This window comes from Prionailurus viverrinus, chromosome C1 (assembly GCF_022837055.1).
Source record: "Prionailurus viverrinus isolate Anna chromosome C1, UM_Priviv_1.0, whole genome shotgun sequence".
Taxonomy (NCBI): Eukaryota; Metazoa; Chordata; class Mammalia; order Carnivora; family Felidae; genus Prionailurus; species Prionailurus viverrinus.
Genome location: NC_062568.1, coordinates 93,639,015 through 93,653,033, shown reverse-complemented (window position 1 = coordinate 93,653,033; position 14,019 = coordinate 93,639,015). Strand labels below are relative to the sequence as shown.

The 14,019-nt window shown below is 35.7% G+C and overlaps 1 protein-coding gene across 1 annotated transcript in view; it reads right to left on the bottom strand.

Moving 5' to 3' along the window:
• ACTR3 (actin related protein 3) overlaps positions 1-14,019 on the bottom strand; it is a 66,556-nt gene that overhangs the window by 29,788 nt on the left and 22,749 nt on the right. Inside the window, exons 2-3 of the mRNA XM_047868841.1 lie at positions 8,478-8,533; positions 4,369-4,493 (exon numbers count right to left, since the gene is read on the bottom strand). Of these exons, the coding sequence (XP_047724797.1) occupies positions 4,369-4,493; positions 8,478-8,533 (181 nt within the window). The remainder of the gene's footprint in view (positions 1-4,368; positions 4,494-8,477; positions 8,534-14,019) is intronic.

Here is a 14,019-nt window from a genome sequence, read left to right as displayed (position 1 = left end):
AAAGGAGTAGGAATAAAGACTGAGAGAAGTTTTACTGTTTTGGTTTGTTTGTAGCATTTGAAAATGTGTTTAAGAAAATGTGCTGAAAATGTGTTTAAGAGAACAGAATCAGTGCAGAGAAACTCTGGCCTCTTAGCTCACTGACTTCATCACCTTCAAAGATTTATTTTCCATTCTGGCTACAGTTTAGATCTTGGTATCACTATCATCTCTAAATTCCTGGAATCCAAGTATATCCCTCTCTGATCATAACCTCTTCTGGAATACTCCAGCAGCCCACTATATTGCTCATCACAATAAGACTTGTAGTTCACTGGCTCTGGTAATTATTCCCTAGTTATCAAACCTCCCCAAATACACACACACACACACACACACACACACACACACACACACGGTTTAGATTTTATGCCCCATCACTTTGACTACTCATATTTCCTTTTGTCATTCCATCTATCAAAACCTAACCTAGCGTAACCCTTTGCTAAATGTGCCTATACCCAGAATGCTGACTATACTGAAGACACATACATAACTAGGTGGATAAAACTAAGTATTCATAATTGCATTCTCAATTCTATACCTAACTTTGCCTGGCAAGCCTTTGTTTCCCTACTCTGTTCATCTTCACTCTTCACAATGATAATTTTATAAATTTTTTTCCCAACGTTTTTATTTATTTTTGGGACAGAGAGAGACAGAGCATGAACGGGGGAGGGGCAGAGAGAGAGGGAAACACAGAATCGGAAACAGGCTCCAGGCTCTGAGCCATCAGCCCAGAGCCTGACGCGGGGCTCGAACTCAGGGACCGCAAGATCGTGACCTGGCTGAAGTCGGACGCTTAACCGACTGCGCCACCCAGGCGCCCCCCCCCCTTTTTTTTTAATTTTTTTTTCCAACGTTTTTATTTATTTTTGGGACAGAGAGAGACAGAGCATGAACGGGGGAGGGGCAGAGAGAGAGGGAGACACAGAATCGGAAACACACAATGATAATTTTAAATGTTCTCCCTATCTATCACTCATGTATTCTTCCCCAACTCCCTGGGCAGCAGAGATGATGTCACCATGTACTTCATTCACAGAGAAGGCAGAAGCCAAGTCAGGAATCCAACCTCCTTCCACCAAATCTATAAAACTGATTCCATACTGACCCTTGTTTCTCTTTCACTTTTTTGTAAGTGAAGAGACCCCCCCCCCAAAAAAAAAAACCCACCCATATCAATTACATCATCTGTGCTCTGGATGCCATCCCTATCTTTCTTAGTCACCTGGATTAGACTACATCTTTCCTGTTACTTACATCTTTTTCTAATGGCTCTTTCACATTAGCATTTAAACATCTCTTCTTAGTCCCACAACTTGTCTATTCATCTATCTCTGGCTCCCAATCACAGACAAACCCCAATGAATTATTACTGTCATTTTTTTCCTGGCCTAATATTCACAATCCAACCTACCTGAACCCAGCCTCACTGGGTTCTCACTCTTCTAAAACTATTCTTAAGGTTACAAATGACATCCCTGTAGCTAACGACAGTAAATAATATATGGGCTCTAGCTTATTTGATACCTTGGCAGCATTCCACACTGTTTATATTCCTTCCTATCTAGCCCAGTCTCTCGAACCACAGCTTCTCGGTCTCCTTTGTAGGCTTTCCCTCTTCTATACAAATCTAAATGGTACATCCTGGGCCTCTTCCCAAGTACACTCCCCTAAGTAATCTCATCCTTTCTAGAGTAGATACTTTCCAAACATCTGTCTCTAGCTATCATGTTTTTGAGCTCCAAAAGCCAAGTACCTGACTGCCTAACAATGTATAAGATGTTTCTCAGGCACCTCAAACACAACACATGCAAAACTAAACTTACCCTCTCCTCCCTAAACCACCCCAGTCCAAAGTGTTTCTCCTCAAATAGTCTCAATCTCAAGAAATAAAGGGCACGAAGACTATCCAGGAGCTGGGAACTATCCTCAAGTACTGTTTACCACCAATATCTTGTTAATCATTCCCTACTACTCCTTAGGTATCCACGTTTTTATTCTTGGCAAAAAAAAACAAAACAAAAAACCAAACACACACACACACACACACACACACACACACACACACACACAACCACATAACTTACACATATCTAATCACACTTCTATATTTAATACTTTACAACAAAGAAGTAAACATAGAAAACAGAGGATCATGTTAAGTGACAGAAGAATGTAATCATCAGAATCCACAAAGTGGGACATTTAACAAGACAAATAACCAAAATTTTTCCATAAAGGAAAGAAGAACTCACTTTCTCTCTCTCTCTCTCTCTCTCTCTCTCTCACACACACACACACACACACACACACACACACACACACACACACAGAAAAGAACCCCAGACCTAAGCAACCTGTCAACCAAATCAAAGGAGTAGACCTTGTTTAAAACTCGATTCAAACAGATTAACCAAGATAAGAAATAACCAGGGAAATGTGAGTACTTATTAGATTTCAGATATTATTAACAAAGTGCACACTGTATTTAGGTGTGATATTTATATTTTTAAAAGTCTTTAAGAGAGAAGTATTTGTAGGTGAAACAATATGTGAGATTTACCTTAAAATAATCGGAGGGAGGGGGAAGATACAGATCAAACAAGGTTGGTGATGGGTTGATAACTGCCAAACTTGTGTAGCTGATATGTGGGGGTTCATTATATTCCTTTCTATTCCTTTTATACATATGAAGTTTTCCATAACAGAAGTTAAGTATGTGTGTGAGAGACACACACACATAATCTGTTTCTGTCTATCCCCACTGCCATCAAATGTAGTCCAATCACTAATATTCCTTGTCTCATCTACAGTATGGCCTTCCCAGAATCATGCTGTGTTCCCAAATAAGAAAAACAGCTAACACATAGTGCTCATTCGTTAGGAACAAAGCACCACCCTGTTAACAATTGCTTTATATGCATTATCTCATCAAACCTTCCAACAATCCTGAAGTACCAAAAATATTCCCATTTTACAAATCAAGAAACTGAAACTCAGAAAGCTTAAGTTATTGAATGATACCACAAAGCAAGAAAGTAGCATAGATTTCCAGCGTAAGCATAGAGACTTCAATATTTGTACTTTTAGTCACTAACATTATTCCTCTACTGAAACCCATTAATGTTGTCCATGGGACAGAGTTTAAATCCTTTAACATGTCTGGCCTAACAATACTTCCAACCATCTTGTCCTGGCCTATATAACCAGCCTCCTCACTTCTTTCCACCTTATTCTCTATGCTTCAGGCACACTGGTTGTTCAATTCCAAGCTCCCTCATACTTCCAAGCCTTCCTGAATGTTACAGTCTCTGCCTAAAACAATCTTGCTACACAATTCATTCATCTAACTCGTTTTATTCTTGAAGCCTCAGCTGAAAAGATATATTCTTTAAAGACTTTCCAAAATCTACAAACCAGGTAAGCTACTCCTGATGTATATTTCCAAAGCATCCTGTATTTTCCTTTTTCTAACCTTCATAACACTTGTAATTATTTCTTCAATGTCTTCCATTCCACCACATTATACTAGCCTTGAAGACAGGGAAGCCATTTTTCTTATTTACCATTGTACTCTTAGCACTTAGGGTTTTACACACAGTAGTTGTTCATTGTTCATTAGTGAATAAATTATCAGAAGGGAATAAAAGGTACAGAAGAAATGTGCAAAAAAATGTGCACATAAGGCAAAGTCAGCATCTAAAAATAAGAAAATTAAGGTCACAAGGGTGTTTGCCTTTCAGTGTGGGCAGGGGTGGTAACAGTGTGCAGTAGGTACAAGGAAAGCAGGTGGGTCACTAGATTTATTTGCTCTATACACTAAACTTTTAGGATTATGATCACAAATATTTTTAGACTACAAAATGAAAACTTACCTATTTTACTATATAGAAATTATACCTCAATTAAAAGGGAAAGAAAGAAGGGTCAGGAACGAGAAAAGGAAAAAGAACAAGAGGAAAAGAGAGAGGCATTTCCAGGTGACATAAGCTTCAAGAGAGAAATAGTGTGAGTCTGAAGATGGGAAAGACATGTCTCTAGATGCAGCACTATGGAAGTAAGAGAAAGCCACTCACATTAATGGCTCTGAGGTCTAGTGGCACGGAAAAGTAAATACTGCTCATTTGAATGGGTAAAAATTTTCCTATCAGGAGGAAAAAACAAAGCAAGTTTGGGAGGAGCCTCAAGGAAGAAGAAATTTCTACACTAAAGTGGTTGAGGGCATTAGGCCTATAATTGAGTAAAATTCTAGATGGCACAATCACTGAGCAAACTCATTTTTTAAAAATGTATTATTTATTTATAGAAATCATAAAAATATACCTTTGTTGCATATGTAGGTTTTTCTATTGCTTCATCACCAATAAAGAAGTCTAGGTCATCAACACCTTTCATCACCCTCCTCTGAGCTTGATCACCCACTTTTGCTGACTCCTTAATAGCAATACCTTAAAAATAAAAGTTATTTATACATGTGAAAATTTGCTTTTCTCAAATGAGACATATTAACTTATATTTCTTCCATTATAAAGTATTATTAAACACAACATGACCTAACATACTTAAATTGTCAAAGCAGAGCACAAAGGTCATTTAAGAAATCAATGACAAAATTAATTTAACACAATGAAATCTCAACTTCCATCCAGAGACAAGGCCTCAAGTGTAAAAGCCGTAAGTAGAAGTACTGTTGTGGGAATGTTTCAGTTATTTTTTAAAACTATGTAGAATCTATTCTGATTTGAGCAAGATTATAATCCCACCAAGTCAACATATGCTTAATGGATAATCAGAAAGAAAAAAAATGAAAAACACTAACAAATGAAAAGAGGAAAACAAAAGGGGAATTTTTTTTCAAAAGCTTTCTTCCTATTTGCACTATTATGGACTGGCAATTTAAATATAACACTGGGGGCACCTGGGTGGCTCAGTTGGTTCAGAGTCCAACTTCGGCTCAGGTCGTGATCTCACAGTTCGTGAGTTCAAGTCCCACATGAGGCTAGCTGCTGTCAGTGCAGAGCCCGCTTCAGATCCTCTGTCCCTCTCTCTCTCTTCCCCTCCCTGGCTTGCGCTCTCTCAAAAATAAAAAATAAAAAAAAATTAAATATAACACTGGCACAGGGTTCTATTAAACTTTAATCCCACAAAGGGAAATTTCAAATCATTTAAGTAAAATCCACAATATTCCCCTTAAATAATTCCAGAAACCCAGCCACAGTTCTTGACCTAAAACCTATATATTTCTTAATTAACATATAAATTTCTGAATCCTTCAAGTTAAGCATTCATTCAAAATAATTATCTGCATGTACTTAAAATGATCTAGCATTCAACTGTTATACTTTCATTTAATAACAATTATATTCTTAATAAGATGGGTAGAAAATACTGAAGGAAACATAGTCTAAATCCAGTCTACTCCTTCAAAATGTTAGAAAGCTTCTCTAGTAATTTATTTATAATGTCCATAGACATCCAGATGGCTCACTACAAGTTTCCTGAAAAACAAAGATATATGCAAATAACTCTGAACCAAATCTACAGGCTTTCCAAATCAAATATCCATGCTTATCAGTAGCAACTGGCTGTATCTGATTATAAAAACTGGACTTGCAGCATTAAAACTGGATGCAAAAAACTCCAAAATCAAAAATCTTCTTTCAGTGCAGAAATGGATTTTTAACACGCTACAACTTCTCATAAGAAAGACAACAAAAACTAAAATTGCATATTTTGGCAAAGAGACAAAATAGGGAATGGGTACAATGGTGATGAGATCCTAAGGTTCCAAAGATGGGTCTCCAACAAAGACAACACGTCCACTTAAGATTAAAAAAAAAAAAAAAAAAAAAAAAAGGAAAAGAAAATCAGTAATCTCATGAAATAAATGCTTAATCACAATACCTTATAAAAGATTATGAATTATGAAATAACAAAATCAGCATTTTAAAGATTGAATATCTTCCCCAAAGTATGCTGAAGTCTTAATCCCCAGTACCTCAGAATGTGACCTTATTTCGAAAGAGGGTCTTTTGAGTTGAAAAGAGATTATTGGGGTGGGCCCTAATCCAACATGACTGGTGGGTGTCCTTATAAAAAAGGAAATTTGGACACAGCCAGAGAGAAGACAATGTGAAGACACATCGGGAGAAGACAGCCATGTGACTGGAGTGATGCATGTACAAGCACTGTCAGCAAACGTCAGAAGCTAGAAGAAGCAGCTAAGAGGGTTCTTCTCCTAGAGCTGTCAGCAAGATCATGGCCCTACTGACAACCTGATTTTGGAATTCTAGCCTCCAAAACTATAAATTTCTGATGTTTTAAGCCACCCAGTTTTTGGAACTTTGTTATGGCAGCCTTAGGACACTGATATAAAAATACGAAAGGGTCTAACACTAAACTCAAATATAACTAAGTCAGGTACTAGACCACAAAAGTATTATCCATATTAGCGGGCAATAAAGCCAATATTTGTTACCAAATTCTTGAAATAAACAACAATCAGTATATTGATACATAAATGCGAGGAAAGAGTAAAAAAAAGCAAACCTGTCCTTCAGTGTAGACAACAAACATGCATGAATAAAACATAAGGAAAAGACAATAGTACCACCAAACTAAGATCACTATAGTCACATGAATGAGTGATTTCATCAGTGTCACCTAAAATCCATTGTATGTATTAAAAAATTAGATTTAGGTAGTAGCCTAAATTCTCTTTTTCCCCTTTTAATTGAAGTATAATTAACATAAAATGTTTACTAGTTTCAGGCATGTAACATACTCATTCAACAACTCTACACCTTACTCAGTGCTCACCAGGCTAAGTGGCGACCATCTGTGAGCATACAATGCTATTTAGAGTATTATGGACTATATTCCCTATGCTGTAGTTTTCATCTCCATGACCTACTTATTTTATAACTGGAAGTTTGTACCTCTTGGTAGTAAGCCTAAGTTCTTACATAATCAATTCATAGCTAAGTATACCAAAAGTGTATCACAAGTACAAAGTCAAACAGGTTTGTCAGTGGAGAGCTAAAAAATAAGATACATATATGTATTTATATGAATGTATGTGTACATATGTATACATATAAATATAAAAGCTCCCCTCTTAACTACAATTTTAACAATGTACTTCTCATATTTCACACTGAATTTTGTTCTTGCCATATTAATTACAAAACCACTGACCTATTCATGACCAATGAGTGCCGACTAGAGACTAAAGATCTGCATTTTTGGCAATTTCTACCATGTTCTCAACTTCACCGATCTGAAACCTAACCTGTTTCATTAGTCTCCTGCATGTTTATTTTCCCATTTCCTTATTTTCATAAATAAGAATATACTACACAAAAATATTCAAACAGTCACACAAATATTACTTTGTAAGACTAGTGACACTCCAGGAGTTAGCACCACCAAGCAATGGCTCAAAAGATTTTTCACCTGATATTGTTAAAGTTTTGATTTCGCAGTAGGACAAGTAGATCAGGGTACTTTATATGTTTGAAAGTCAAAAGTACAAAAGTATGTCCATTCAAAACCAGATGCATAATCAATGCTAACAAATAAGAGTGTTAACAAACCAAGTGTGAAGAGTATTTTTTAAAAAACTACTGAAAGTTGGGGCGCCTAGGTGGCTCAGTTAGTTGAGCGTCTGACTTTGGCTCAGGTCATGATCTCGGGGTCGAGATCCCACATGGATTGAGCCCCACGTCGGGCTCTGTGCTGACGGCTCGGAGCCTGGAGCCTGCTTTTGATTCTGTGTCTCCCTCTCTCTGCCCCTCCCCCACTCATGCCCTGTCTCTGTCTCTCTCTCTCTCTCTCTCTCTCTGTCAAAAATAAACATTAAAAAAAATTTTTTTTAATAAATAAATAATTACTGAAAGACAAACTACTGAAAATTGATGGTCAGGCTAAAGTGAAGTTAACAGAGGATAGAACAAAAACAACGTAAGTACGGTTATAAAATATTAGAAAACAGCTCAAGTCAACATTTCTAAAAATGAGATGCCATCCTCATTTTGAAACATGGGTTTTCAGCAGGGACGTCAATAAACACAAGTCTGGCAAACAGCAATCATGTCCACACACCAAAGAATAGTCTTCATAGGTGTGCAATAGAGGATGCACTACTGAACAGTTACACCCACAAACTGTTAACAGAAATATCCTCAAAGCAGAAAATTGTGTGATTTTCAGTTCATTCATTTTTGTCTTTAAAAAGAGACATTTGGTAGATCTGGCAAATGAAGAACTAAACAGCTAAAATGAATGGTAAGAGGTGTGCAAATGAGGTCACACTTAGCAAACTGTGTTTTTAAAGGACTAAAATCTTACACAGTGCCAGAAATAATTATCTTTTACTTTAACGATTAAGAAAAAGATCTTTAAATCAGCTTGTGGCTTAAAAGAATACTTACAGGAAGGGATGATAAACTGTGGTTCTGTGTTTCCAGCATATCCTAGTTTTGTATACCTGCAAAATAAAAAAGAAAATTTTAAGGATTTCACTAGTATCATAGCAATTACGAATTTATTTCTCAGATCTCCATTGGTTATGAAGTGAGATTCCATTGTGGGTAAATTTACAAAATCCCATAGCTTCAATGCATGTAAATATCCCTATTTTCCAAAATTATACCAAAATTATAAATACCCACAGCTTTTAACAAGAAATTCCACTTCTAGAAACTGATCCTACAGGACTATCCTACACATGTGAAATAACATGTATCAAGGCCATTTGCCACAATCTTGCTTATAACAGCAAGAGTCTGAAAATAACCTAAATAAACATGAAATGAGAAACTAGTTAAATATGCTAACTTCATCCTATGTTATATTATGCAGCTATTAAAAAAGAGATCGAAGAGGCTCTTTATGGACTGATATGGAACAACTTCCAAAACGTACTGTTAAATGAACAAAAAGCAAGGTACAGAACAATGTTTCACATACACTATACAGTATTTGTATAAAGTAAGGGAGAGGAGTAAGAACACATAAAATGTACTTGATTGTATAGACACACAGAGTATCTCTGGAAGAATATAAAGAAATCAATAACTGTGGTTGTCTCCAGAAAAGGGAATTGGGTAGGTGATGGGCAGAATTGAGGAGGAGATTTTTTATTGCATATTTTTTCATACCATTTGAATACATTACTATTCAAAACAACTAATTTTTAAATGCCTTGCCACAGTGGATTCAGCCTATATTCTTACAATAACAAAATAACGACAACAATGATGATTAGGAACTAAAAGCTGAGCTTTGATAAGCTGCGCATTATGGGCTACATAGGAGATACCTGGCTAAATATGAAAACCTATTAACTATGAGCAGGCTTTAAAGACAAAGTAATAACATTTTATACTACTCATATTCAAACTCACTGCTAAATAGTAGGCAGGTAAATTGCTGTGAGATTCCCGGCTTCTAATAATATCTGCAGAACTTTTTTTTTTTCTTTCTTAATATAAGAAGAAGGAAAAAAGCTCTCTTTGGGGAGAACATGGTTCAAAACTAAGTTCAAGAACTAAGAGTGCCAAATAGGCTAACTCGTTAAAAGTAAGGAGAAAACATGAACTCTTCCATATGTGATAATGCTCTGACTAAAACCTCTTCCAAGATTCCCCACTGTCCACGTTTAAAAAGTAAACAAAACTTCTTTGCAAGGCATACAAAAGAGCTCTAATATTTGGCTCCTGACCACCTTCCCCAACAGCGCTGACATACTATACCAGGCTCCCTAACCATAAAACTGCTAACGTTTTCTGGACAGAACAACTCATTTCATGCCACGGAGCCACTGTTAACACTTCCAACTACAGGAGATGCTCTCTTTTCAATGCTGAATGCAACTGCTAAACTCTAAGCCATCCTGCAAACAGCAAGTTAAGTATCACTGCCTCTAAACAAAAACTTTTCTAACCTTCAAACAGTATACTTTGTCCCCACAGTGGACAAATGGAGCTGACTTATGTTTTATTACAATAAAGACTTAACAAAACATGACAGTCTAAAACTGTCTGAGCCACAACATCCTAGAAGTTTACTATACAATACTTAGTGTGAGATTAATATCTAATTATTCCTTCATCTAATCCCTCTACCTTTTTTTTTTACCATTAGTCACCAAAGCAATTTAAGTCATTATAAATAATACCCTAATAGAACAGAATGTCTTACTTCCAATTCTATTACCCCTACAAAGAAGAATAATCTCCCTAAAAATCACTGCCTAACTCACGTATCTTCAAATGAGGCTCTACTGCTTACAATATTAAGTACAAACTTCTTCTTGTTTCTATAAAATGATTCATTATTAAGTAATTCCTAAAGTCCCTTTCAGATAAATAAAAATTGTATGATTCTGATTCCTTCAGCTGAATATTAAGGAACTTCACAATAAGTCCCAATTAAACATTTTAAGTGTCTCCCATCATTTGCTTCCATGAACCCAGCTCAAAGCACACTGCACTTGTTACTCATTTTCCTCCACAATGACTTGCTATTTCCCCATCACATTATCCATGTTTACATGGCACCCTCTCAGAAAGCTCTCACCACAACTTAGGACTCCTCCATGAAGTTTTCCTGATCATTTTAATTATCAGTCATCCTTTCCCTCAATAAATTCAATCTCAACAATCACTCGTTACACAAGCCAAACTGTTATTTTCCTGTGTGTAAGTACCAACTCCCAAATAAAGTAGTAAGATATTTGAAGTAGAAACCATTACAGTAAAAACTCCCTTAAGAAAACTTCCATTTGTCAAGTTCACCAGATTAATCAATACTCCATCCCTAGTCAAAATCCAACAGCCTAAGTTGAGCATATTCAGCAATAAATTAGTTTCAGAAAAAACACCAAAAGAAGAATCTAATCAACCAGTCTTTACCAGACTAATACAAAACAGTCAATACATAATCAAAACAAATGTGCTCTCCCCCAAACACAAAAATAACTACCTAGCATATTAGCTATATGGATATACCATAACATTTAATCATTTCTACTATACCTATAACACCACAGCCAAATAATTTTCTAAGTTTTTGTAGGAGAATAGCCAAATACATCTACCAATGCTCTACTGCCCTGAATTTAAAGTTAAACAGTATATCAAAGGTACTCAAATATCTCGAGTATCTCAAATACTAAAATGGCATCAAAAAGTATCTCAATTTTCACCAGTTTTTAAGAAATATAAAGGGAAATCTCCTAGTTTACTTTTAACCTTAAAATGTGCTTAGCCTCTAAAAATTAATTTGGCTTGTAGCTTGAAGAAAAATGTTTGTGGCACAGAATACAATCTAAAAAAACTGAAAAAGTCTTATCCGAAACTCTAGAAAAGAGTTATTGAGTTAGGTTGAAGTCACATTTTCTCTACTGGAGAGAGAGCAAAGTGCTAGATAACAAACAATATGACTCTTTAAAACCACTCTCCTATACTATTAGCAAACTTTAAAAATTGTTTTTTAAAACAGCTTTGAAACTGCTCAAAAAATCCACAAAAGTCCATTTATTTAAGTTTATTTATTTACTTTTATTTATTTTACACAAGCAAGGGAGGAGCAGAGAGAGGAAGGGGGGGTGGGGGGGGAGAGACAGAGACAGAGACAGAGAGAGAGAGAGAATATATATGAATGAATCCCAAGCAGACCCCACAACACTGGGCTCAAACTCACAAACTAGAGATCATGACCTGAGCCGAAATCAAGAGCCGGATGTTTAACTGACTGAGCCACCCAGGCCCGCCCAAAAAGACATTTTAATGTTCTTATATGAGCAGAGAAGCATTTAAATAGGGAAAGCAGGAGAGAGGAGAGGGAAAGAGTCTAGGAAGATCTGAAAGAATTGGTCAGCTGAGTCTAAAAGGATGAGTTAGAACAGTACGTATCAATGCACACAAAATATGCTAATATTTGAAGAGTATACTGGAATGAATTGAAGGGCATTTGGGTATAGCTATAAGAGATTTGTTTTTAACATTCATTTAAACTTTCTCAACATAAATATAACAAAAAGAATATAAATTATTAGTACAGATATTAAGTAATAAATTTGTTTATAAGTTTCAAATTAAAGCTTTTCAAATATAAAGTAGCCTCGATTAACCTAACTTAATTTATCAGCTTTTATACTTGAAATGGCTGATTTGATTAAGACATTTTTATGATGACTTCTCAAAATTCTTGATAGTCACCACAGAGAATAAACTGTACAAGTAAATGACAGAAAAGTTTTTCTTACTTTTTCTCTAAAAGAAACTCCTTTCTCACAATTAATGGCATTTGTTAACTCGAACTCTTTAAATTATAATTTAAGGATGTGTTCACTGTATTTAAACTAAAAGTTCTTTGCTTTCATTGACACATGCAAAATTCAAATTTTGTGTAATAAAGCAAATAGATTTCAAATCAAACTTTTTCATATTAAGACTTTCTCAAACCATGCATACATGTTCCTCTCCTTGTTACAACAATGTTCTTTTTTATTGTTAAAATACTAACCAAAGATCACAGTGAAACATTTTTAGCTTCACTCTTCCAAAATGAATTTTTGTTTTAAATTCATAGATTCTGTCGGTATACTTTATTTTTCCACAGCCCTTGCAATTTTCTACTAAGTTCCTTTGGGTGTTCAAAAAAGTGTTTTATATAATTAAGCAACTCAGGAACACAATACTTAACCAGATTATACAATAAATCTATAAAGAAGTGCGTGCACACACACACACCAAAATCTAAGTTGCCTTCAAGCAGAAACTCTTCCTTCAGACAGCTAGTAGACACTTTGCTAACATTTCCTCCCTTTAAGTTTTAAACATGGGATTAAACAGCTTGGCTTTCTCTTAAATTTGCCAGTTGGAGAACATCACTTAATGTAAGATTCAGACCTGGGACAAATCTTTGTATTTGCAAGGGATTTATTCAAATCAATCTACAGATTCATGCAATCCTTATTAAAATCTCAAGAATGTTTTTTTTGTTTTTGCATTAATAGAAAAAAATCCTAAATTCACATGGAATCTCAAGGGACCATCAACAATCCTGAAAAAGAACAAAGTTGGAGATCTCAACACTTCCTGATTTCAAAGCTTTACTACAAAGCTAAAGTAACCAAAACAATGAGGCGGTGAGGTACACACAAACTATATAGACTAATGGAATAGAACAGAACTCAGAAATAAAACCTCCCAAAAAAGGTCAAATGTTTTTTGAAAAGGGTGCCATAACCATTCAATTGGGGAGAGGATAGTCTTTTCAACAAATGGTGCTGGGAAAAGTGGATATCTATCTACATGTAAATGAATCAAGTTAGAGCTTTATCTTATACCATATGCAAAATTTAACTTAAAAAGGATCAAAAAGGAACACCTGGGTGGCTTGGTATGCTGAGTTTCTAACTTCAGCACAGGTCATGATCTCAGGATTCCATTCATGGGTTTGAGGCTCATCAGGCTCTGTGCTGACAGCTCAGAACCTGGAGCCTGCTTCAGATAGTGTCTCCCTCTCTCTCTGCCCTTCTCTCTCTGCCTCTCTCTCTCTCTCTGAAAAATAAACATTTAAAAAAATGGATCAAAGACCTACATGTAAGAGCTAAAACTATAAAACTCTTAGAGGAAGTGCTCTCTTCAGCAGCACATATACTAAAACTCTTAGAGAAAAACACAGCGGAAAAGCTTCATGACACTGGATTTAGCAATGACTTATTGGATGTGATGCTAAAAGCACAGGTAACAACAAGGAAATAAATTAGACATCATCAAAATTAGCAACTTTTTGGCACCAAAGGGCACTATCAGTTCAGGACAAAGGCACCCATGGAATGGGAGAAAACAGCTGCAAATCATATACACATAGTGCCCAATTTAGAATGATTCGACTCACAATTTTCTGACTTTACAATGGTGCAAAAGTGATAATGCATTCAGTAAAACTGTACTTTGAATT